The sequence below is a fragment of the Pongo abelii genome, chromosome 1 (genome assembly GCF_028885655.2).
Source record: "Pongo abelii isolate AG06213 chromosome 1, NHGRI_mPonAbe1-v2.0_pri, whole genome shotgun sequence".
Lineage (NCBI taxonomy): Eukaryota > Metazoa > Chordata > Mammalia > Primates > Hominidae > Pongo > Pongo abelii.
The window spans coordinates 185,036,941-185,062,970 of record NC_071985.2 but is presented as its reverse complement, the minus strand read 5'-3'; the positions used below and the strand labels follow the sequence as shown (position 1 = coordinate 185,062,970).

Genomic DNA, 26,030 nt, shown 5'->3' with positions numbered 1-26,030 from the left:
TCTCCTGCTCATCTGGGGTTAGGGAGATTGCGTGTATGTGTGTGCGCATAGTGGCAGCAAGGAAGGGGAAGGAAGGAGTCCTGCAGGGGTTGGTGGTGGCAGTTGGGAGAAAAGGAGGCAGGACTGTATGTGCCAGCAGGGCTCAGAGTTTTCTCACCAACTAAGGGTGCTTGGGGCAGTTTAATCATTAAAGGAAAGGAATGAAGCCAGGAGCACCTCAAAGTCCAGCCTGCTGTTGACCAACACTAACAGATGAGCAAGGAGCTGGCAGCAATGGGGCCTGGAGTTTCAGAGGACGGGGTCAGGACTGAGACAGCTCCACATGTAGCACTGGACTCCAGAGTTGGTCTGCACGCCTACGACATCAGCGTGGTGGTCATCTACTTTGTCTTCGTCATTGCTGTGGGGATCTGGGTAAGTGGGCCCTGAGGCTGGGGCTAACAGGGGAGGTAGTAGTGGTCTCTCAGCTTGAGTGGGGCTGTGGAGCTGGGGCAGGGCTAGACAGAAAGAAGCAGATCATAGAACCATGGGGCTGAGAAGGAAGGGCCTTCAGGAATCAGGCTCCTGATCTCATTTTTAGAAGGGCAGAGAGGGGTGTGGCTGGTCTGAGGTCATACAGAGAGTCAGAGGCAGACCAGGCCCCCGACTCCTGACTCCTCTCTGAGCACCTGCTGCCTTTGGCCTCAACCATCCCTGGTTGCCCTGAGCCTCACTCCTTCCTTCTTCCCACCCCAAGGCCCCCAACTCTGAGAACTCTTGACCCCTGGCCCTACCTCAGTCCTGCATTCGTTAGCATCTTGGCTAAGGTGATTTCTAAATGAGAAGGGGCTCATGTGCTCTCAGGGAAGTGTGCCAGGCTGATTCCAAGGTTCCTCTGTTCTCCATTGTTCCCAGGAGCCTCGGTGCTAGAGGCAGGGGCCAGGCTTTGGGGTCAGGGAAACCTGAGTTCAGGTCCCAGCTGCAACAATAAGAGCCTCATGTCCCTGGGAACATATGAGGCCTATCAGCTTTCTCAGGTGAACAATGAGAATAAGGACTACGCTGTGATCATTCAGCAACAGGACACACTGCAGCACCTGGCACGGTGCCTGGTGCCCGATCAGCAGGCAATAAATGGCTGCTATTATCACCACGGCGTTCTGCAGAAGTGTGAGCACCTTTAGACTCTGCTGTGATTCAAGTCCCAGATGGTCACTTCCTAGGCTGTGGCCAGGTCAGAAACCCTCTCTAGGCCTCAGTTTCCTCATCTATAAAGGGGGGTGAACAGTCCCTGCCTTCTAGTGCTGGTGTGAGGAAGAATTGGGCTAACAGATTATCACTGGCTCCTGGAAGTGGTCAGCCCAGAAAAGCACCAACTCCTCTGTGACTTTGGACAAATTGCTTCCAATGTTGGGCCTCCATTTTCACATCTGTAAAATGGATCTGTTTTACTCATATGGCCTCAAAGAGGATCAGAGCTGACAAGGGAAATACAAGCAAAAGCTTAACAAGCACAAGGCCCCACACACATTTATCACTCCCTCCTGACTGATTATTTTCCCTTAGGGGAAAGTCAGAGAACTGTTGGCTTTTGCATCTGAATAGCTGCTTCAAGTTCATCCTTCCCTACCCACTGCCCTGCCCTCACCCTGTATCTCCAGAGAATATTCCAACAGGCTGCTAACTTACCAACTACTGGTGTAAGACAGGGAGGTCCTGGATGGGGCTCAGTGGCATGATATGACTTCAACCCAGGGCAAGGGAAACTCCAAAACAGTACCCATAACTCTACTCAGGGCTCAAAGTCTCACAGTCAAACTGCAGCCCTCTCTGTCCTCCCGCCTCCAGTGTGGGAGCTCGGCTGGGAGCAGGGAGGGGATCAGCTCAGAGAAAGGGTGAGCACTACACATCTAAGGAGGTGATACCAAATCATACTCTGAAAGTGCACTTTGGGGAGGGAAGGATAAGGGGACGAGAGTGCACAATCAATGGCTTCACACACGTGACATCCGTTACCTCCTTTGCTCTTCACACTGGCCCTGGGAGATGAATGACGAGGCTCACAGAGAAAGTGACTCTGCCAAGATACATAGCTTAGAAACCGTGGAGCCAGCCTCAGGCAGCTCTCTTCTGCCTCAGTTTTCACCCTCTGTGTCCCCACAGTGCCTGCACCGAGGGGAAGGAAATCTGCGGGGAGGGGGCAGGGCAGAGGTTCAGAGAGGCTGGAGAAATCCTCATCTCATCTATTTCCTTTCCAGTCGTCCATCCGTGCAAGTCGAGGGACCATTGGCGGCTATTTCCTGGCCGGGAGGTCCATGAGCTGGTGGCCAGTGAGTTGACCCTTCTCAACCACCTCTAGTGCAGAGGCTCCCAACTCTCTTCCTCCCCACTATCCAAGCACTTGTCCCATCTTCTCGCACCTGGACCAAGGCAAAGACCTCCCCATTGTGTTTCCTGACTCTGGGCCCCTTCTCTCCCACCCAAACCCACCCCGCAACCTGAGTGGTCCTGCTAGCACACACCTTGGACAAACATCCCCTGGCCCCTCCTAGGTGTGGCCCTACATCTGGCACTTGACTTGCAGTGATGAATCTGGAATGTCCCTGTCCTAGAGAAGCTCAGAGCTGAGTGGGGCAGATAGATTCATAAACATCATGCGCACTGCTGAGCCAGAGGGAAGCAGGGGGCACTCACCAGAGCTTGGAAGCCCCTGACCACCAGACAGTGGAGTCGGCTAGGGTTAGGAAAGATTTTGGGGGGAAGGTGACACATAAGCTTAATATTGAAGAGCAGTTAAGTTAGGGGAATCGCAGAGGTAAAATCCCCAGCAATCTCAGGGAAATCGATCCCCAAACCTTTGTGAGCCACAGTTTCTCCCATCAAGCCACCCCACATTTCTATTGGTCCTCAAAATTAACTTCCTCCTCCTGGAATGGGATGGAGGGAGGAAAGCCCTGCCTCAAAAATTACCAGTAGAGTCATCAGCCCCAGTGGTAGCTGAAGCAGTATACACACCCAGGCAAGCAAAACTCACACATGGCACGTGTGCATACCCACTCCCACATGCACACTCTCACACACTCACACACAACACTCTCACACTCACATACAAAGGCACCCACACACGTTCATACATACCCACACTTATACATGCTTGCAAACTCATGCACACAATCACACTCCTATTCTCACACTCACACCTTCTCTCACGCACTCACACACTCTCACTCTCACACACACTGTCACAATCACATACACTCACATGCACTCACACTCATGCTCATTTGCACACTTAGATGCGCACACTCAGACTCACACATTCATGCACACTCACACCACCAGCCATCTTCATGCCTCTTCCCACCCTTCTCGTTCTCACCACCTTCCCCACTCTCTAGTGATCACAAACTCGTTAAAGAGTAGCAGAAACACAGGAGGCCTCCAGGGCTCTCTGGAAGGTTTAGGTATCTGGGACAGGAAGAAGTAGGGGCAGGGAGCTCTTGTCTTGTCCAGCATGACAGAATCCCCAGGGATGGCGGGGAGCTGGGCCTGGAAGCTCAGGAACAGTGGCGGTGTCACTGGTGCTACCAGCCACCTTCTCATCAGGAAGAAGGAAAAACCCTTCAAAATGGTTCTTTTCAGCTAGTGCCCCCCAAATCACAGCCCTGGAAATGAAGGAAAGGAGGAGAAAGAAGCAGGACAGAGCAGGTTCCTCTGACCACTTCAGGAGAAGCCCAGGGGCCCTGCTGATTGTCTGGTCAACCCACAGAGAGCCGACCTCTGGCCCGACGATTAGTGTGAGGAACCCGAGGCCTCCGAACAAGAAGGAGGCCTTGGCAGGCACTCCCAGGTTCCCACTGCGCCCCAAACACAGAGCAGGCACCCAGTGGGAAAGAGAGGATGTGCTCCCCATCCTCTGGTGGGCCAGGCTGTGAGCTGTGCCTCCTGCACCTGAGACCTGGGTCCTGCCTGAGGCCAGAGTGAGAACCAGCTCTGGGTAGGGAAAGCTCAGTCCCACCAGCATTGCTGGAGTGTCTGTCTGGGCGTCTGCCCTGTCCTGAGTGTGTGCCCCATGAACAGTGTGGGGCTTGGGAGGCTGAGAGCAGAAGGTGCAGTCGCCCTTCCTGTTCCAGAGAGGCCTGCATGGTCCTCCTCCCCATGCCTCCCCTGCTGATCTTGTTGAGGTCTCCTGGGTTAGGAGCAGGAGAAGTGAGGTTAAAAATCCTGGGCTGGGTTGGGGTGGAGGTGCCTCACTGCTCCAAGAACTGCCTGGGGGAGGCTTCTTCCCCTGAAGTAGGAGGCCTTGGTGTTCTCTGCTCTGACTGGGTGGTCCAGCCCATCCCTACCAGCACCCTGGGACCACCTGAGAGAGGAAGAGTGAGTGTGTGTGTGAGTGCCTGTGTGAATTTGTTTCCATGTGTGAGTGTGTATGCATGTGTGAATGTGGGCACTGTGTGTGTGCATGAGTGTGCTTGTGTGTGTGTGCTTTGTGAATGTATGTGCACGTGTGTGCATACCTGTGCGTGTGAGGGCATATGTATGAGGACATGTGCATATGTGTGAGTGTATGTGTGCGACTGTGCAAGTGCGTGAGTGCATGTGTGTGTCAGTGTGTGCGTGTGAGTGTGTGTGCGTGTGAGAGTGTGGGTGTACTGTGCCTGTGTGTGCGTGAGTGCATGTGTGTCAGACTGTGTGTGTACTGTGCCTGTGTGTGTGAGTGCATGTGTGTGTGCATGTGTGAGAGTGTGTGTGTACTGTGCCTGTGTGAGTGCATTTGCGTGTCAGTGTGTGCATGTGAGAGTGTGTGTGTACTGTGCCTATGTGTGTGAGTGCATGTGTGTGTCAGTGTGTGTGTATGAGAGTGTGTGTGTACTGTGCCTGTGTGTGTGTGAGTGCACATGTGAGTGTGCATGTGCACGTGTCAGAGGCGCTAGCACCAGGGCCTCAGCAATGTCAGGCCCGTTGCTCATTCTGTGCCTTTACACTGCTTACTGCCTTTGTCTGAATTTCTCAATGCTTTTCCTCTCCTCTCACTTTCTCTCTCACAGCACCTCTGGAAGAACAGGAAGTTGGGCGGAAGTGAGTCCCACATTGTATAGGTGAAGAAGCTGAGGTGTTGATAGAGGAAGTGGTTTTATTGTGGTGACATAGGATACAAAAAGGAACACGGCTCTGCCCCCAGCTGCCCCCAGCCCTCTCCCTGAGGTCTCCTTAAGCCTCCTCCCAGGCTCCAGAGCCCCTTCCTCTCCCCCTTCTCCCCTCCCAGTCAGAGATCCCATCTAATAATAAGAGATAATATTGACCAAGTGCTCATTAAGTGGCAAGCACTATTTGTGTAGTGTTACTGGAGCCACACAGCCCGGGATTGAATCCTCATTTGGTCACTTACTAGTTCTGAGACTTGGGCAAGTTAGCTATCTGTGCCTCAGTTCACTCATGGGTAAGATGGGGATAAAAGTAGCACTGAGGGTTGTGGCGAGGATTAAATGAGTCCCCATACTCAGAAGGCCAGCTGGTTCCTGGAGATGCTGCACAGGCCCTGACTGCCCTGATCATGCTCACCATCATCACAGCTCTCTACTGCCTCCAAGTGCTTGGCTGCCCCGCTGGAGAACTAACTCAGCTCAGAGGTCAACCTGGCCTGTGCTCAGTCCCTCAGCTCCTCCCTCTGCCTGGCTCACCCTGGGGTGGTGGGAGGGCCTTTCCTTCCCTCCTGTGGGGCTTCCCTATCCCCTTCAGCTTCCTTCCTTTGGAGGCCCTCAGACCCATAGCCTCAGGGCGGAGGTCCACACTCCCCACTTTCCAGGTTTCCTTCCCACTTTCCCTTTTTTCCCACTTCACCATTTACTCACTGGGTGACCTGGAGCCAGCAAATTCATCTTTCCTTACATTAGTTCCTTCCTCTGTAACCTGGGATGACTAATACCCCTCCCTGCGGATATCTGTGGAATTAAATGTATTTATGAATGTAGTGCCTGGCATACAGTGGGTACCCAATAAATGTCAGCTCCATGCCTCCTCACTACTCATGGTCCTCACTCCAGATTCATTCAGATCACTCCCGACTCCTGACCCTTGACCCAACTGTGCCTTGCAGATTGGAGCATCTCTGATGTCCAGCAATGTGGGCAGTGGCTTGTTCATCGGCCTGGCTGGGACAGGGGCTGCCGGAGGCCTTGCCGTGGGTGGCTTTGAGTGGAACGTAAGGAAGCTGGCCTGGTTTCTCCAGAATACTGATGGTCTAACCCACCTCCGTCTCTGGGATTAGTGCTGGGAGGATCCTTAGAGATGCCTGGGAGGCTACATGGTGAATCGAGAATCCATTTCACAGATGAGGAAATCAAGGTCTGGAGGAGACAGAGGGATCCATCCAAGGTCACATGGGAGGACTGGGGTCAGGTCCCAGGTCCCTTATTTCTCTGTTCGGGGGCCTCCCACAGCACAGCACTGCCTCTGGGTGGGAAGCTGCCCATCTGTCTACATCCAGGACCTGGATACCTTCTTCTTCTCCCCACTCTCCCAGGCAACCTGGCTGCTCCTGGCCCTTGGCTGGGTCTTCGTCCCTGTGTACATCGCAGCGGGTGTGGTCACAATGCCACAGTACCTGAAGAAGCGATTTGGGGGCCAGAGGATCCAGGTGTACATGTCTGTCCTGTCTCTCATCCTCTACATCTTCACCAAGATCTCGGTAGGTGTCACTGCAATGTGGTCATTGTGTCTGGAAATGCTAATTAGGGAACTGCTGAGTGCATCACCATGTGCGTGTTGCTGAGGGAAAGCTGACAATCACAGTTGAAAAAAGGAAGACAGGACCTATAAACATTTAACGCATGTTCTGCCTCAGCACTGGGGTACTCAGAGATGAATGATAAATGTTTTTGGAGTGAATGACAGCCCCTGCACTCAAATAAATCACAATCCAGAGTTCATTCATTTATTTTTTAATTAATGGATTCTTCGTTCATCAACTGTGCATTAGTTGCCTAGATTTTTGGAGTTAGAAAGGTCTTTAATCCTCCTCTACTGACCTAAAATCAGGAAACAAACCTAGACAGGTCAAATGACTTGCCCAAGCCCACACAGAGGGCTAGCTCTAGAACTGAAGCTGAAGTGTGGGTTCCATGACCCAGTCCAGGCTCCTTCCACTCTGTTATGTTTTAGACCCCATAACAGGTTCACAAAACAATCATGGAATGGTATCTACAAGCATACACTAAAGGGAACTGAATCACTCCATTGCCAGGTCTAGGGCTGAAAAACACTTTAAGGCCCTTGTCCCACCAATGTTTGAGAACACCCTAAGTCAGCTTAAGCTCAGGCTATAAGCCCATGTCTGCTAATAAACCCAAGCATGTAGATGACCCAGACCCATGCCTATCTGCACCAGGGCTTCTGCTGCACTGGGTCAGCCGTGGGCCACCTGGCAGCCAAGCAGGCTCTGCTCTGCCAGGGAGCAGCCAGCAACTCTCTGGTTCTTCCTCTCTTCTCCTAAATGAGCTCTTCTTCTCCAGCCCAGCACCTTCCTTCACTTCCTCAGCCTTCCACTTCATTCCTCACCACTCCCTTCATGTCTAGCAGACCAGCTACACAGTTAATTTATCTCAGTTTGGAGGCTTTATACAGTACTTCTCTGCTTTAAAGTCTCCATGGCGCCTCGGTGTCTGCAAGATAAAACCCACACTCCTTAGCATAGCACTTAAAGCTCATTTTCATCACATGATGAGGGCTGAGGGTGCCTGGTGTTGCTGGGCAGGCAGGTGATGTGTCCATACAACCCTACTGAGGGCCTCGGGTGGCCTGGCCTCTTGGGTCCTGGCTCTTTGCAGACTGACATCTTCTCTGGAGCCCTCTTCATCCAGATGGCATTGGGCTGGAACCTGTACCTCTCCACAGGGATCCTGCTGGTGGTGACTGCTGTCTACACCATTGCAGGTAGGCAGAGGGAAGAGGGCAAGAGGGAAGCTTCTGACTGGCAGAGACCGACCCAGAGACAAAGACTGAAGGAGAAACAACCAGAGAGAGAGACAGAGTGACAGAAAGCTGATGCTGATAGCGAGAAGGAGAAACAGGCGAGGCAGAGACAAACAGAGGCTGAGACAGAGACGTAGAAGAGAAGAACACAGGGGAACAGAACGAAAGACACAGGGACAGAGACCAGGGGGATAAAAAGGGCTGAAATGGGAGGAGGAACAGGTCAAGCAGAGACAGGGAAGGACAGACAGTAAGAAATACCGCAAAAGACTAACTGCCCAGGGAGCAGGGTAGAGAGGGGAACTATGACCCAAGCCAGAGTCACCGCAGGCTGCCCCAGGCAGAGACCACAACCCACCTCCTCCAAATCTCCTTGCACAGGGCTGGGCACCCTGCGAGGCCAGCACAGGACAGCCTTACTTATGGTTAAGTTGGGGTCCAGAGACAGAGGGGCATTTAGATGGGCATTGGGAAGAGAAAGCAGGGAGTATTCCTGGCAGAACTACAAGTCAAGGAATGGACTTGGGATATTAAACAATAACACAAAGCTGTGGTATGATGGCCACAGTCAACTGCTGTCAAGACAGACAGAAGGGACCCCAGCACCTTTGACTGTGACCAGCTGGCATCCTGCCGGGGAGGGAGAGAGGGGAGCACTAGGTGTGGAGAAAGGAAGGTGGCCAGAGTTCCCCTGCTAAGAGGGCTCTGTGTCTTCTCTGGTCTCCCCAGTGTGGCCATGCACAGGGCAGGCAGCCAGAGAGGACCCCAAACTGGTGCTGACTGATGAGCCCTCTCCTTGGGTCCCCAGGGGGCCTCACGGCCGTGATCTACACAGACGCTCTGCAGACGGTGATCATGGTAGGGGGAGCCCTGGTCCTGATGTTTCTGGGTAAGGAAGAGACCTAAATATACCCCACCCTCATTCTTAAATTGCTCTCTGTCCTGTCTCTGTTACCTCCACAGTTCGATTGAAACTTTCCAGTGCATAGAGCCATGTGAGCCATGTCCTCTCTCCAGGCTGCGGCTCCCAAAGAGCAGGGTTCTCGCTACTTCAAACCAAGGGTCTTGAGCCCAAGCCCCATCTTCCTCCTTCACCCCCAATCCCCATGCCATTTCCAACCTGAGGGCCCACATGAGGCTGGGGCTGGGCTTGCTGAGTGACAGGCTCAGTGGGGTCTCAGGGCTGCTTCACTCACTGTCTCCTCACAGGCTTTCAGGACGTGGGCTGGTACCCAGGCCTGGAGCAGCGGTACAGGCAGGCCATCCCTAATGTCACAGTCCCCAACACAACCTGTCACCTCCCACGGCCCGATGCTTTCCACATGCTTCGGGACCCTGTGAGCGGGGACATCCCTTGGCCAGGTCTCATTTTCGGGCTCACAGTGCTGGCCACCTGGTGTTGGTGCACAGACCAGGTAATCCCCCAGCCAGGCTTAGCCTAGCCTGCCAGGAAGTGGCGTGGCTTCCTGCAGAAAAACCCAGTGCCTGGATGCATAGAGGGTTGGACCTCATTCTGGGATTGTGACTGGACTGGAGTAGGGGCACACTCATGCCCAGTGTCAGGGCTCACCTGTGGCTTAGTGAGCCTCTCCTCTACCTGCACTGCACTCCTCATTTGCTGCCCTTTCAGGTCATTGTGCAGCGGTCTCTCTCGGCCAAGAGTCTGTCTCATGCCAAGGGAGGCTCCGTGCTGGGGGGCTACCTGAAGATCCTCCCCATGTTCTTCATCGTTATGCCTGGCATGATCAGCCGGGCCCTGTTCCCAGGTAAGAGTGAGCCTTGCTCTCTGGGTATTGGGATCTGAGGCTTTCAAGGAGTGTCTGGAGAATGGGAATGTGGCCCTGGGCAATGTTAGGCCAGAGCAGGGGTTGGCAAGTTTTGTCTATTAAGAATACATAGCCGGGCATGGTGGCATGCACCCATAGACCCAGCTACTTGGAAGGCTGAGGATCCTGAGTCCAGGAGGTTGAGGCTGCAGTGAGCTGTGATTGCCCCACTGCATTCCAGTTTGGGAGACACAGCAAGAGAAACCCTCTTGAAAAGAAAGAAAAGTAAAGAAAAGAAAAGAGAAGAGAAGAGAGGGAGGGAGGGAGGAAAGGAAGGAAGGAAGGGGAAAGGAAGAAAAGAAGAAGGAAAGAAGAAAGAAAAAGAAGGAAAGAAAGGAGAAGAAAGGAAGAAAGAAAGGAAAGAGAAGAAGAAAAGAAGGAGGAGGAGGAAAGAAAGGAAGGAAGGAAGGGGAAGGAAGGAAGGAAGAGAGGGAGGGAGGGAAAGGAAAGGAAAGAAAAGAAAAGAAGGCTGGGCACGGTGGCTCACTCCTGTAATCCCAGAACTTTGGGAGGCTGAGATGGGTGAATCATGAGGTCAGGAATTCAAGACCAGCCTAACCAACATGGTAAAACCCCATCTCTACTAAAAATACAAAGATTAGCTGAGTGTGGTGGCACATGCCTGTAATCTCAGCTATTCAGGAGGCTGAGGCAGGAGAATCACTTGAACCCGGGAGGTGGAGGTTGTAGTGAGCCAAGACTGTTCCATTGCACTCTAGCCTGAGCGACAGAGCAAGACTCCATCTCAAAAAAAAAAAAAAAAAAAGAAAAAGAAAAGAACACATAGTAAGCAGTTTAGGCTTTGTGGGCCAAACATAATAAGTATTTCAGTAGAAAAAATGTGAATCAGGTAGTAAGTATATGGACAAGAAATTTACCAAAGACCCAGACACCATTTGCCCCTCAACCTTGTAGACATAGGTCCCTGTCAGAGTCTCCAGTGAACATTATCCTGTAGTTTTGGAAAGCAAATACTAGGCCAACCTGAGAAGCCACGAGATCATGGACTCTAACTGCCATCACTTCTTCCACAGACGAGGTGGGCTGCGTGGACCCTGATGTCTGCCAAAGAATCTGTGGGGCCCGAGTGGGATGTTCCAACATTGCCTACCCCAAGCTGGTCATGGCTCTCATGCCTGTTGGTGAGTCTCTTCTCCCCACCCCACCCTGCACTCTCACCTCCAGCCTCCTCCAATCTCCACTGCCCAGGAGGGAAGGCACTAACATGGATGGGAAGAGGGAAGAAAACTATTCACCTCTGCACCCCCATCCTAACACACACACATACTTTTTACAAGCATTTGTATGTAAGACACCAGCTTTGTGGGCAGGTTCTGGAGATGCAGAGATAAAAGGCAGGCCCCTGCTCAGGCATCATGCGGTCTCCAGGCTGCCTGGACTTGCCAGAGGCACAATCCAGTGGGACCAGTGTGGTGACCCAGTATGGGCTAAGGGAGCCCTAAGAAGGCACCTGACCCAGCTGGAGGATGTCTGGAAGGTCTCCCAGAGGGAAGGAAATGGAGCTACATCCCAAGTTAAATCTTAGGCAGACACAGCCGGAGGAGCATAGGAAATGTCATTCTAGGGATGAGAAGCTGTGCGTGCAAAGGCCCAGGGTGAACAGAGGGCATGAAGTCTGAACTGAAAGCAGCCCAGTGTGGATGCAAGAGCCAGGAGGAAGGAAGACAACCTTCCTGGTGGGGATGTCACAGCCAAGCCTTGTTCTAGAGCAGAGCGCTGGGACACTGCGGGGTTTTGGTCAGAGAGAGCATGACTGGGTTTGTGTTTTAGCAAGACCAGTCTGCGTGGACAACTCTGTACGAGGCAGGCTTGTGGGTAGGCAGGGAGATTGTCCATGGGGAGTTTGCAGTGGTCCAGGTAGGTGGACCAAGTCAGTGGCATCAGAGATGGAGAGAAGGGATTTAAAGATGTTTGTGAGGTTGAATTGACAGGACTTGATTTGAGGGATAATACAGACAGAGAAATCCAAGAAGCCTCCCAGATCTTGGCCTTTAGGTGGTGGGCTTATAATGATATTGAGATTAGGGACATACAAAGAGGTGGGATTATGAAGGGCAGCAGAGTAGAGTTATTCCCTCCCTGTGGTAGAAGGAGGAGTGAATCTGGGCAGTAGTGGCCATGGAGGGAGGCCCAGCTAGGACAGAACTGCCCTGACGGGCAGGTTGGAGGTAAGCAGGGAGGGGAGCAGAGCAAGGGTCTCAGGTAGCCCTAAGGTCTGCTGTGAGACTGGAAAGACAATAACTAAAGAGGGGAACAGAAGGCCCCCAGAGGGAGATGGGCACCTGAGTTTGGAGCACTTGAGTCTGAGGCACCTGTGACGCTTCAAGGGAGAGAGGGGGACATCAGAAGGTGGTTAAATATATGGATTTCGAAGGAAAGAGGAGAGAGGTGGCACCAGGGCTGGGATCATCTCCCCAGGGGTGAGCAGCCATATCTCTAGAAGCTTGGTCACTGTCAGAGAAACTTCAGATACCAGTGGGTCCCATCCTCCCTTGTTCAAGTGGAAAAATAGGCCCAGAAATGGCAAGGAGCTAGTCCAAGGATCATACATACAGCTGGTTACTTGCAGAGCCAGGAAATAAGCCCAAAGCTGCTACCTCCCAGGCCAGGGCTTTAGCCCAACACCACCATGTCAATGAAGAAGGTATAGAAACACTAAACAGATCCACCCAATTATTAATAATCACCTTTCTCTTCTCCCCAGCAGCAACCCACTAACCATGTGTCTATAAGCTGTGAAACCTAGACTGAGATGTCAAAGCTTCAGAGAACCTTAGAGATTACCTAGTCTTATATAACTTAATAGGATAGATGAGGAAACTGAGGCTCAGGGTGGGGGGTGGAGGGGCAAATGAGTCACCGAAGGCCACATAGCAAGGCAGGGACAGAGCCTGGGCAGAACCCAGCCTCTAGTTCTGTGGTCTAGTATTTCTTATCTGTGCTGGATGGGAGCCTCATCCAACCCCTTCCCTCTCTCATCCCCACCCCCAGCTCCTGACTCTGCAGAATGCTCCAGCAGCCTCTGTGGTCCTGGAAGAGCCGGCCTTAATGGGCCAGCAGTTCACATGAGCCTTGTCTCTCCCCAGGTCTGCGGGGCCTGATGATTGCCGTGATCATGGCTGCCCTCATGAGCTCACTCACCTCCATCTTCAACAGCAGCAGCACCCTGTTCGCCATTGACGTGTGGCAGCGCTTCCGCAGGAAGGCAACAGAGCAGGAGCTGATGGTGGTGGGCAGGTGCGCTAGCCCCTCCTTCCCTCCTTCCAAAGTGCCCTCTCCCCTCTCCCCTGCCCTGGGTTACCCTGAACAGATGTGGCTGGGTTGGACCCTGGATTGGCAGCCAGAGCACTGGGTTCAAGCTCCAGCTCTCCACATGATTTCGAGTAAGTCCTTCCCCAGCCCTGGACACTCCTCCTTTCAGAATAATAGGAAAAAACACCTCTTCCCTGGTAACTTTATCTTGGAATTGATCAACAGGGTTATTGAGAGATGAAAAAGTACTTAAGAAATGAAAGGTAAACTGTGTAAGTGCAAGGAAAGTTAGCAAGCAGCTCACCCAAGGTATTCCCAAACAACTCTGGATGTTACACCCGGTTAAAAAAAATGCTATTAATTTAATCCATCAGATTCACTCTGAACATCTACTATGCATCACATCCCACATGCAGGGGACCCACAGATGGGTCATATGGCCCTGCCCTCAGGGTGCTCACAGTTTATTAAGAAAGGTAGAAACACAGGTAACACAGCAAGGTATTTGCATCAATGGAGATTTTCATAGGAGGGCTGTCTCCAAATGATGCAGAGCCTTGGACACCAAGCTAAGGAATTTGAACTTTATCTTGTGGGTAAGAGTTTTATGCTTTTAAAAGCATAACTTGGTGGCTAAAATTTTTGGTTTTCCATAGGCTAGAGATTTGTAGTTTACATAAGGTTAAGGGGCCCTTTTTTAGATCTTTGCTTCATAATCAAAGGTTCCTTAACTTGGATTTCTGGACTAAAGTTCTCCCACTTTGTGGATAGGTACTTGAATTTAGGAATCTTGCTCTTTCACGTCTCCCTGCCTTTGCACTCACTGTTCTTTCCACTAGGATGCCTTCTGACCAGGGCTGCCTAATGGATTCCTACTGCCTGCTCATCTGTGCACCCCCAGCCCTAGGCAAGGGGACTGGCCATTGCAGGATCTGAGTGCAGGACAGATTGTGCAAAGAGGAGGGGGATGAGCGGCAGGGAAGCTACTTGGGTGGCTGATGCTGTAGTGGAGTCTGAGAGAGGCAAAGGGGAGGAAAAGGAGAGGAGAAGACAGGTATGCAGTGACATGTCAAAAGAAACATTCCTTATCTGTGCACATGAACTGGTTTTGCTACCTTTTCCTCAATCAGTGAGGTTCGGGCTCTATCTACTGGTCATATGTGTTATTGCACCCAACACATCCAAGAAAAGTTTTTCATCAACTTCACACATCTGCAAAATCATACATGCAGAATGCTTTGGGGACTTAGGTCTGAGCCACAGTTTGTTGAGAGGGAGTCAGGTGAATAAGTGGGATTCTTTCCCAAGATCAATGCCACAGTAAGAGAGAGAAGATCAGCGCCTGGAGGAGGGAGAAGTCCCTGGAAGCTGCAGTCATCTGGGAAAGAGCTGCCCTACACAGGGCTGGGATGGAAAAGAGGAGAAGACATTCTAAGAAGAGACCAGAGGCCTTTGACTGGGGTGGGGGGGTGGGGTAGAATGTATGAATTCCTCCTTGAACAGCAACAGGTAGGTGACATGACCTTGAAGGCGTCTAATCTATAAGTGCCACGGAGGCATTAGAATTATAAGTTTCTTCAGTTCCAAAATTCCTATATTCTGGGATTTTAAGACTAAGTTTCTGAATCTTAGTATTTGAGATTCTGGCTGCCAACCTTCTCTGATCTAGTGATTGTGCATTCCCCTACCTTCTCCTGGTTCCTGCACATCACCTTCACCCCACACCACACCATGCCCACCTGAGTGTGCCTCAGTGCCCTGTGCTCTCTCTGGCAGAGTGTTTGTGGTATTCCTGGTTGTCATCAGCATCCTCTGGATCCCCATCATCCAAAGCTCCAACAGTGGGCAGCTCTTCGACTACATCCAGGCTGTCACCAGTTACCTGGCCCCACCCATCACCGCTCTCTTCCTGCTGGCCATCTTCTGCAAGAGGGTCACAGAGCCCGTGAGTGCAGTGTACCTGTCTCTCACATACAGCAGAGGGGCTGGAGACCTGGTCTCTCAATCACCTGGTCTCTGTGACCTTGGGAAAATCCACTTCCCCTCTAGGCTTCCATTTTCCTGACCACAGCATCCAGCCTAGATTCATTCATTCACTCAACAAACATTTATCAGTCTTATAATGGCAGCTCCAGGGATGCAGTGGTTTATGAGATTCACATAGATGTGCCATCACTTGGCTGGCAGAGAAATAATTGAATAAACAATAGTTATAAAGTATGTTGGCTGGTGGGAGAGTAAAGAGCACAAGCACCTAACCTATGGGGCTCCTGGGAGGAGTCAGGTAAGACTTCCTGGATGAAGTGACATCTGAGCTGAGGCCTGAAGGATTAATGGGAGGGGGAAGAATGTTCCAGACACAAGGAACAGTGTGTGTGAACGTGCAAGAGAGACTGTAATATCTCTAGGGCCTGTTCCATGTCTAACACTATAAGGTTCTATGTGTAAGCAAAATAACAGCAATGACAATGATGATGACAAAGTGTGACCTTACAAGGGTTCCTGCACATGCATTATTCATGCAGTGCCACTGAAACCTGACAGAATCTGAGAGGAAGCTACGGGTACCCCAGGGCTGGAGCCTTGGTTACTCCCCAGGATAGCCTAGAAGAGACAGGCTGGCTGTACCTTGAGAAGCTGAGGGATATCACGAACACCATTCTACAAAAATAATGTGAGAGCTCAAGGTCATTGAAAATGAGGTCATGGAACCCCCTCCCTTGATGGTGCACCTAAGCAAGTGTCTACTGTCTGCACAGGTCTCATCTCACTGACAACCATGCCACACAGCAGGACCTGGCTGAACTCTGGGTGTTTCTGCTCATTCCAAAGTTTTTGAAATCAGGATCAGTATCTCCCATACTCTTACATGCTGGGAACAGGTACAGGTTAGGGCCAAATGAAGCTATAAAGAAGAAAGACATGAGAAGTACCAGGGCTTTTCTTAAAAACAACAGCAACAAAAGGGAAGTCTCTATTCTGATTTCTGATTTATCATAACAGAAGGTTGGGAAGGGGATCTTGGTATTCCCTGATTATTACAAAAGCTTATTCCATTGTAGTTGAATATTAACCATCTGTTAATTAACTTAGTACTGATTTAATTTTATGAATTTTTAAATTACTGCCCCCAATAAGAAAACTCTTGAGTCAGCAAGGCCGAGTCATTGGTTCAGTCAGTTCACAATGGAGCCAGGATTCAAATCTTAGTCTATCTGACTCTAGAGCCCCTATTCCACTGTGCCTTTAAGTCAAGACAAAGTCTCAGTATTAACGGAAAACTCATTTTCCCATTAGTAGATGGATTTGCCCAACATGGTAATAAACCAGTGGGAGAGAGATTTGGGGAGAGAGTAGTTTTACCTTCCTAGGGTCTCCCACCTGGATCTCACCTCAGCTCTTGTCTGCCCTCTCTCACAGGGAGCTTTCTGGGGTCTCATGTTTGGCCTGGGAGTGGGGCTTCTGCGCATGATCCTGGAGTTCTCATACCCAGCGCCAGCCTGTGGGGAGGTGGACCGGAGGCCAGCAGTGCTGAAGGACTTCCACTACCTGTACTTTGCAATCCTCCTCTGCGGGCTCACTGCCATCGTCATTGTCATTGTTAGCCTCTGTACAACTCCCATCCCTGAGGAACAGGCAAGTGTTGTGCTCATACTGAGGCCCTCCAGAAATGCTCTCCCTTCCCCCATAGCCTAGAATTCCACTGCTGACTTTTACTCTGTTGGGTTATGGTGTCCCCTGTGGCCACATAGATGTCCTTGGGAGGGAAAGTGCCTTGGGCTATGAATTCCCCAGTGAAAAGTAATTCATTCAACTCGAAAATAACTCAGTGAGTACTTACTATGTGCTAGGCACTGTGCTGGGCTTAGAAAGATGAATGGTCCCTGCCAGAGACTATCCTCAGGGGGAAACAGATGCTGACACAAGCTGTCACTATACAAACAGAAAGTGCAGAAGGACCAAGCTCAACCAGAGGGGCCAAGCACAGAGGGAGAGGCAGTCACCTCCTGGGGGCCCAGGGAGGGCACACTGATGAGGACACTTTGAATTAGACCCTGAAGAATGAATAGAGAATTTCTGAGTGGCCAAGAAACAAATACAAGAGAAAAGAAACAGAGAGCTTACTAGGTGAAGAACTCAAATTGAAATCCTCCTCTGTCACAAGCAACAGCCCTTGAACACTTACAGCCTAGAGCTAGGGCTGCTGAAATAAAAGACCACCGATTGGGTGACTTAAGCAACAGAATGTATGGTTTCACAGTTCCAGAAGTCTGAGATCAAGGTGTCTGCAGCGTTGGTTTCTTCCAAGGTTTTTCTCTGTGGCTTGTAAAAGACTGTCTTCTCCTCTTTGTCTTTACACGGTCTTCCCCTATGCCTGCCTGTGACTGAATCTCCTCTTCTTTTAAGTCATAATGGATTATGGCCCATCCTAGTGACCTCAATTAACCTTAATTTTCTGTAAAGACCCCATCTCCAAATATAGTCACATTCTGAGGTACTGGCAGTTAGGACTTCGACACAGAAATTTTGGGAGGACACAATTCAGCCCATAACAGAGCCCATGCTGGAAGACAGTCCCTGAAACACTGAGTGGACATCATGGATAATACTCTTTTGATGGATGGTGCTTTAGGGTTTGCAAGATGACTTTATACCCTTGGTTTCACTGATTCCTACAAAAAAGCAGGGCCTTTCCAGGCTGACTTCTCCAGTGGCTCACACCAGAAATGGGCCCCTCTTCCTGCTGAATCCTCAACCTCTTCTCCATTGCCTGTTTCCTCACTCTTCTTCCCAAAGTCTTCCCCAGTTGAAAATCCTTCCCTGAATCCTGTTATCCTCTAGTTCCTGCTGCCTCCTTCTCCTCCCTTCAACAGCAGACTTTTGCAAAGAATGGTTTCCTTTCCCAGCCTCCACTTCCCACCTCTTGTCTGCTTCTCAACCCGCTGCTGTCTGACTGTTGTCCCCAACATTCCGCTGAAATCGCTCTCACTGAAGTCACTGATAACATCTTATTGCTAAAATCAAAGGTCATGTTCCTGTCTTTATCTTAAGTGAATTCCCAAGAGAACTGGACACTACTGACCACTTCCTGCACCCGGAAGACCTCTCTTCTGTTCACTTCCATGAAATATTTCTCCCCTAGGTTTTGTTTTTTTGTTGTTTGTTTTGCCTACCCTTCCAATCACTCTTTTGACTTCTTCACAGGCTTCTCTGTCTGCTCCTGAAATATCAGTGTTCCTTAGGAACCCATCTATGGCCTATAACCTGCCTCACCCTACAACACCCCTGGGCTATAAATTCAACAACTTTCTATATAAAGTTGACCCTCAATTCTCTACAGCCAGAACCCCTCTCCCAAGATTCAAACCCCAAAATCCAACTGTCCCCTGGTGACATAAAGAGACACAGTCCATATGCTACTTGTGACACCCATTAGAAGTATTAGGTAAGGTTTATTGAGAGATACTTACAAGCAAGGAAGCTTCCCAGGCTCTCATGATCCCAGAGAGATGCATGCTTGGGCCCAGCACAGTGGAAAGTAAGAAGTTGGGAGCAGGATAAGGGATACCCAGCTCAACATGCACCAGAAAGCTGCCTTAGAGCTCAGGCAGTGGTGAGTCCAACATCACTGATATAAGGCCGAGAACTGCTGTGTTTTAGTTTACTGAGCCACCAAAACGGAGAAGAGAGAAAGCCACCAGGGCCATCCAAGGAAGTAAGTTTTATTTCTCCTCACCTGAACATCTCCACTTGGAGGACCTGCAGACTCCTGAAGCACATCATCATATTTGTATGTGTACATGTTCTCTCTCTCTCTCTGTCTCTCTATCTCTATCTCTCTCCCTTCTTTCACCAGCACTAATACCCACTCCTTGTCCTGTGTTCTCTATTCCTGGGATAGGCACCACTACATGTCTGGTCACCCAAGGCAGGAACCCTGGAGCCATATTAGCCTCTCCCATGTCCCTCTCCTGGCTCTTTCAGTCAGTCACGGTGTCCTGATTTCACTTCCTTTACCCATTTCCTCAGGTGCCCATTATTTTTGGCTTTACTTTTACAACATCCTCCAGGCTGGACCCCTTTCAATTCACTCCAAGAGACCTTTGAAGATCCCGGCACTTACAGTCTCTATCTTCTGCTTAAAGTCTGCAGTGACTCTCCATTGCCTACAGGGTTTTTGTTCTTTAAGCTACGACTCCTCAGCCTGACCTTTGAAGACTTGTTCTCAAGTGCCTGCCTCCCTGTCCAGCCTCGTTTGCCTCAGTCTGTAAAATCCATGAGGACAGGGCTCAGGTGTGTTTCAGGTCTGTATTCCAGCATCTGGCACAAGCCTGGGGTAGAGCACCTGGTGTAGAGCAGGAAGTGCTCATATTTGAAGAAAGAGGAAGTCAGGGCTGAGATCCAAGCCTCCTGACTCCCAGCCCTGGCCTTGTTCTTTGTACTCTTTGCTTTTGCTCGGATGGCCTTCCATAAATGGGCCTCTGTTTTTCTACAGCATGACTTCTCTCCAAGGCAACTGACTCCAGTGTCTTCTTTCCCTCCAGCTCACATGCCTGACATGGTGGACTCGGAACTGCCCCCTCTCTGAGCTGGAGAAGGAGGCCCACGAGAGCACACCGGAGATATCCGAGGGGCCAGCCGGGGAGTGCCCTGCAGGAGGTGGAGTGGCAGAGAACTCGAGCCTGGGCCGGGAGAAGCCTGAAGGTAGGCTGCGGCAGGCCGGGGGATACTCATCACAGAGGAACAGGGGGGACAGACCTATGTCATGGGCAGCCTTTGGGATGGGGACTCTGAGGGCGCCCAATAAATATCACCCTAACTCCTTTCCCACATGGCTACTGAACTAATTGAAAAATAAGACAAATGAGTCAGGCAGATCGGAGCCAAAATAGTGCCCTCGTTACTGATCAAGTGTAAGTGGAAAGAGTTGGTTTATATCTATAGGGAGATGCACTGCCTAATACTGAACCCCTGTATTCCACAGAGGTACCCATCCAGTCACCAGCAGATCTGATCAGGGCACAGAATAAAGAGGGCATGCTTGGCTCAGTCCTGTCCTTCCTGTAAAGAAGGGCATGGCTGAGCTAAGCATGTCCTCTTTATCCTTCCCAAATCTACCAACACGGAAGCCCCTTCACCTCCCCTAGGTTGAATGAGTACAAGGGCAGAAAATCAAAGAATGTTACACCCACAGTGTTTCCTCCACAAGGAAGGAAACATGAGGCATGACAAAGAAACCCCTTACCCGTGTCCCCACCACCACTTTTCTTTATGATTTATTTATCTCCCCCTGGTTCAACAAGTCTGCCTATAGCAATACAGAAGCGTGGTTGTCCCTCGTGGGATGAGAGCAGCCACGCCTCCATACAGTTGTTTCTGTTTTCATGAGGTTCCTACAAAACACTCTCCCACACCTCTGGGTGTCTCCTCGAGCAGCTGATGGGCCATATGACATATGGAGTGCACCCCTGGAGGTTACTACATGTGTTAGAAGATTATGTCAGTTAAATCTACTCCAAGGCCACACAGTATCTAAAGTTGAAAATTATTTTAAGACATGATTTGAGGTACCTGTGTTAGACACAATGCAGCTATAACCTTCCTGGAGTGAAATGAAATACCAACATCAAAACATTCTAATGATAGAGTGAAAACATTATAAAGATTTTTTTCAATTATAGAATTCCCAAGGAAAATGTTAAACTCTATAAAGCTCTACCTGGGTGACAAAATAATCTGTATGCCAAATCCCAGTGACATGCAATTTACCTATATAACAAACCTGCACACGTATCCCTGAAACTAAAATAAAAGTAAAAGAAAAAAAAAGTTGTCCCAGGAAAATAAATAAATTCCGAAAAGTTAAATAAGTTTGCAAATTAAAGTCCAAAATTAATCTCTCTTGCCCTCGTGAATTAAAAATTCAAAGACATTTAATTCTTAAATTTATTTTCTGCCTCAGTGAAAGAAAGTCTTAATACAAGTAGATGAATAAGACATAGTCTCTGTCCCCAAGGAGGTGAGAATCTCTTGGAGGCAAACAGGTAGTGCAAAGATGTAGAGTTTACACTAAAATGGATAAAAATGTCAATAACGTAGTAATATTGGGCTTTTAAACACGGTGGTATGTCATTGTTTATAACATCCAGGCAGAGAAATAAAATGCATCTTCATGTGAAAAAACAGTAAAATCATTAAGATTTTTTTAAAAAGGAGGTCTCAGTGCCTGGATGGAGTTAGGGTTCCCTCAGCAGCTGCAGCTGCTTTCTCTCATTGGATTGGCTATAGCTCTAGTTTTCTACCAGCCTCTTGTGTGCCAAACTTTAAATCATTCTAGAGAGCTAAGAGCACAGACAGGATTAGCGAAGCATCACTTGCTGCACCAGCATGGCTGGCAATGCCATGCCACTCAATTCTCGTGACTTTGCCAGGTTTTAGGGGCCCTATACTTTCCTCCAGACCTGAGAAGGCGCCCATCTTTCTTGAGGCCCTTCATCTTTGCTTAAGGCCTTGATTCTAGAGAAACAGCCACTTGCCTAGAGTTAATGACATCATAAGCCCCAGAATCCCACCAAGGTCTAAGGCTCAAAGCTTCTTCCCAAGATACAGCAGTTAAAAGCCAATAATCCAGTATAAAAAGCTATTCATAATGATGGATATAATTTTTTCCAAACTTTCATGGTTAAAACCCACATAGGCTCACTTCAGAAGACACTACCGAAGATCAACATCACCCTGCCTGGTCTTATCAGTTGCCCCAATTACTTCATGGTATATTTTGCTTTGCAAATATATATATATATAAAATATATATATAAAATTATATATATAAATTATAAATTATATATATAAGTTATATATATAATTAAATTATAAATTATATATATATAAATTATATATATATTATTTATATATACGTATATATGTGTATGTGTGTATATATATATATATATATATATATCCTCTGTGTGTGTGTGTGTGTGTGTGTATGTGTGTATATATATATATATATATATATATAGAAAACTTCTCTCTCAGAAGGTTGCCAAGGGAATCAAAAGAGAGAATGTTTGGAACAGCTTAGAAAATGATAAAGCCTAGTACAAACGAAATGCTGAATTCATATTATCGTTAGTGCAGTTCTGTTGCTATGTGACCTTAAATAAGTCTCTTCTCTTTCCTGAGACTTTTATATATATATATAAAAAACTGCTCCCCCATCATCATTGCAAAGACTGGGTCCTGAGCCTTGTAAAACTTATGGTATTGAAGAAAGCAATCTGAGAGCCTGAGCTTTTGTAGATGAGGCAACTGCCAAGAGAAGGAGGAAGGAAGAAGGGGCAAAGCTGCAAAGGAAGCTCCCAAAGAGAAAGAGGAATTAGCAGGGCGTGGTGGCGCACACCTATGGTCACGGCTACTCAGGAGGCTGAGATGGGAGGACTGCTTGAGCCCAGGAGGTTGAGGCTACAGTGAGCCGTGAACGTGCCACTGTACTCCAGCCTGGGCAACAGAGTGAGACACTGTCTCAAAAAAAATATATATATATATATGCATATAAAATATATATTTTTAAATATAAAAAATATATTTAAAGGACAGCAGAGTAGATCTGAAAGAAATATGTACATCCCAGTTTTTAGATATGAATTTATTGAGTTATGGCACACCACTTAATAACTCCTTTAGTGACATAGGCTCTCTGGGCATATGAATTTAAATATGAAGCTCTGTGCATCCTCTGTCTCAGAAGGTTGCCAAGGGAATCAAAAGAGAGAATGTTTGAAACAGCTTGGAAAATGATAAAGCCTAGTACAAACGAAATGCTGAATTCCTATTATCGTTAGTGCAGTTCTGTTGCTATGTGACCTTAAATAAGTCTCTTCCCTTTCCTGAGATTTTTTTCTCCTCTGTGCAGTCAGGGAGCCAGACCAGATGGCATCCAAGGTTCTTGCATCTCTGACATCCTGTGGTTTTATTGAACTTACCAGCTACCACATTCTAAACCCATTAAAATAATAAAGCATTCATTCCCAGTGCATTCTTTTCAATCTCAATGAAAGGATTTTTATATTAATTTTATTTGTAATACAATATCTGCTGATTTAAAAAAAAACTTTATTTACCTTATTACTTCTTTTGAATTTAGTTTTTAGTGAATTGAGCTACCTTTTAACCTTAGAGCAGGCCCCTCTCTCACCCTGAGGAAGCCCGTGTCTGCATGGGTTCGGTCTCGTGCACATTTAGAATATCATATACACCAGAACCTCTCTCACTGCTCCAGCACTGGTAACTTTTTAAAGTGCTGTCCAATTTCCATCCTCATTTGGTAGTCAGAACAACCCGGAGAAGAATGGGGCATATGTCATTGATACATCTGAGACAGAAAGAACCTCCAGCTCAGAGAAGCTGAGTGATTTGCATATGGCCTCACAGTCAGCTAATGGCAGAGCTGGCCCTGGAACCAGGTTTCTGGCTTGCAGCCCAGTGCCCTTTCCAATTGCGGTTGTAGCAGTCTGGTTCAAACGCTTCCTTCTTCCTGGGTGAGATAATGCTCCTTCCTTCTTCCCTTATTCAGGACTTGTGCTATGAATTGGGATGAATTGCATTATCCTGCCACCTTAATACACCATCCCCTCTCCAAGAAAGTAGTGCTTCCACTACATGACTGTTTGGGTGCTGTGACCAAGATCAGAACTTAGTCTAGAGTACCAGCTCAGCACCCAGTCTGTGGTTTGCAGAAAGTACAAGTCAATGGTTTCACCCCTCCCCATTTTCTGTGCACCCCCCATACTTACCTTCAGTTTCTTACCATCTCTCTCCCTCCCCTACTCTCCTATCACTTTCCTTTCTCCAATCTTCTTTGCCTCTCCCTTCCTGCTCTCCTTCGTCTTCTGGCTTTGTCCCTCCAGCCCCAAGCAGGTCCTGGGGAAAGTTGCTCTGGAGCTGGTTCTGTGGGCTCTCTGGAGCACCGGAGCAGGCCCTGAGCCCAGCAGAGAAGGCTGCACTAGAACAGAAGCTGACAAGCATTGAGGAGGAGCCACTCTGGAGACATGTCTGCAACATCAATGCTGTCCTTTTGCTGGCCATCAACATCTTCCTCTGGGGCTATTTTGCATGATTCCACAGACCTGGCTTCAGTGTAGACAGATTAAACAAAGCCCAAGCCTGTCAGCCACAGAAACAGGCTCTCCTCTTACTTTGCTGTCTAAACTGGAGACCACAGAAGTCAAGACTGCAAGCTCCCCTGAGGAGAATCCAACTCAACCTGCACACTTGACAAGTGGAGAAACAGAAGCCCAGAGAGAGCGCTGGGTTTGTTCAGGGCCACCCAGCAGGAGTCACATGGGGTTTCTCCACTCTTTCTGATATATTGCCTTACAGACCTACCTCAAACACACTGTTTCCACCCTCTTCTTGAATGTATTCAGTAGCCTTTACTGAATGTGTGTCTTGAGATTAGAAAAGTGGAGGATACAAGAAAAGAAGCAGCAAGAAATTTGCAAAAATCCAAGAGCACCTTTGCTCCCCCTCATCCTCCTTCCTCTTCGCCTTTCTGGTTCCCCTACCTCTCTATCTTTCTATTCTCACCAATAATCTATTTGTAGCATGAATTTACCCAGGAGGGTCCTATATTTCCATTGGTGGCTCCACAGTGGTGGCTGTCAGACCCGAAGACGTGGGGAGCCAAGGACGGACTTTAAGCATGGTGACAGATGGTATTTTGGGCAGAAAGCTCTTGGACAATGGACTATCCAAAGCACTATTTAAATTCTGCCTCTTCCTACTCTCTAACCCAAATATGCACGAACTCTCTATGGCCGTTGGAGAGACATGACTTGTTAAAACCTCAAGGAATCAAGACATGTTACTCTGTATTTAAGGGTAAGCCCCACAGCGGGCAGCACAAACAGCCTGGGAGCCACTATGCCTGTGCTTCTCTGTCCTTCTCCCTTTGCTTGCCATGTATCTGCATACCTTGGAATACACTGTGACCCCAGTTAAGTGTCCCTTCGCCAGGAAGCTGTCACAATGTCCAAACTTGGGTCAAGGTCCCGCTCCTGCTCCCATAGCCTTGGACCTGCTTCTGTCACAGCACTCATCACACCGAGATGGAAGACTCCAGGGGGCAAGGACCGAGGGCCATGTCCCAAGTGACTTTGTACCCAGAAAATAACAGCTGTTCAATAAATATGTATTGAGTTAATTAGTTCTCCACGGTCCTGGTAGACTTTGTGCTGCAGCTGGCTGGTTAGTGACTTGGAGTGTTAGCTGTTAGGGGTGAGTCTCCTTCACTCGGAGTTTAAGTAACTGAGTCTCAGACACCTAGAGTGAGATCACAGCCCCAGCCTACTGACAGACACCAGGTGAGGGCGTGCCTTTCTTCTATTTCCCAGTCAAGGCTGCCCCTACTCTCATCCATTTACACTGACCAGTAATTACAACTGGATACAAATAAAATTCTACTTCTTTGAGGTGTAGACACAGCAGATTCTATGAATACCTTCTGTCACTGCAGCCTCCACATTTTTGTTTCCATTGACCTTTTGACCTCACTTGCTTCTCACCTTAGTTGGCTCTGCCCTCTCCATTGTTCCCCCATTGATCCTTATTGAGAACTCAGTTTTCCCCTGATTTCTCCCAAAACCTTTCACACTAGTATTTGTGTGTGACATATTATATTGAAGGTTTGGGGAGAAGAATTTTAAACCACAGAAGCACAATCTAAAATTGGATACTGAATATCTTATTTTTAAATGTTCCTCAGGAGCCTGCTCCCAGAATTTCTCAGAGGTCTCTTCCTCAATCTCCAACTTCCTGCCTTCTGCCTGGCTCTTGGCGCCTCCCCCTCTGTAAATTTGAGAGATGTCTCTCCATTCCTCCAATCTTGGCCCTCCTCCTCCTCTATTGTCCTGTTATTGTACTGAGCCTCTATTAAACTCTGGACGTATCTCATCTGACCCAGAGACAAGACATGCTATT

General features: G+C 48.8%; 1 protein-coding gene across 2 annotated transcripts; it reads left to right on the top strand.

Annotated features, from left to right (window-relative positions):
- Nucleotides 1-231: 231 nt before the first annotated feature.
- On the top strand, nucleotides 232-25,260 carry SLC5A9 (solute carrier family 5 member 9). 2 transcript variants are annotated; one of them, XM_009250605.3, is made up of 15 exons: nucleotides 253-414; nucleotides 2,238-2,309; nucleotides 6,077-6,181; nucleotides 6,311-6,385; nucleotides 6,503-6,667; nucleotides 7,806-7,911; nucleotides 8,759-8,839; nucleotides 9,160-9,365; nucleotides 9,581-9,716; nucleotides 10,811-10,918; nucleotides 12,884-13,034; nucleotides 14,826-14,994; nucleotides 16,470-16,685; nucleotides 19,595-19,754; nucleotides 23,960-24,168. In XM_009250605.3, the coding sequence occupies exons 1-15, from the start codon at nucleotides 253-255 to the stop codon at nucleotides 24,166-24,168; spliced, it is 2,121 nt and encodes a 706-aa protein (XP_009248880.2). The 2 variants fall into 2 exon arrangements, with proteins under 2 accessions (XP_063568565.1, XP_009248880.2); XM_063712495.1 differs by lacking the exon at nucleotides 6,311-6,385 and having other exon boundaries at nucleotides 232-414; nucleotides 23,960-25,260.
- Nucleotides 25,261-26,030: the final 770 nt, after the last annotated feature.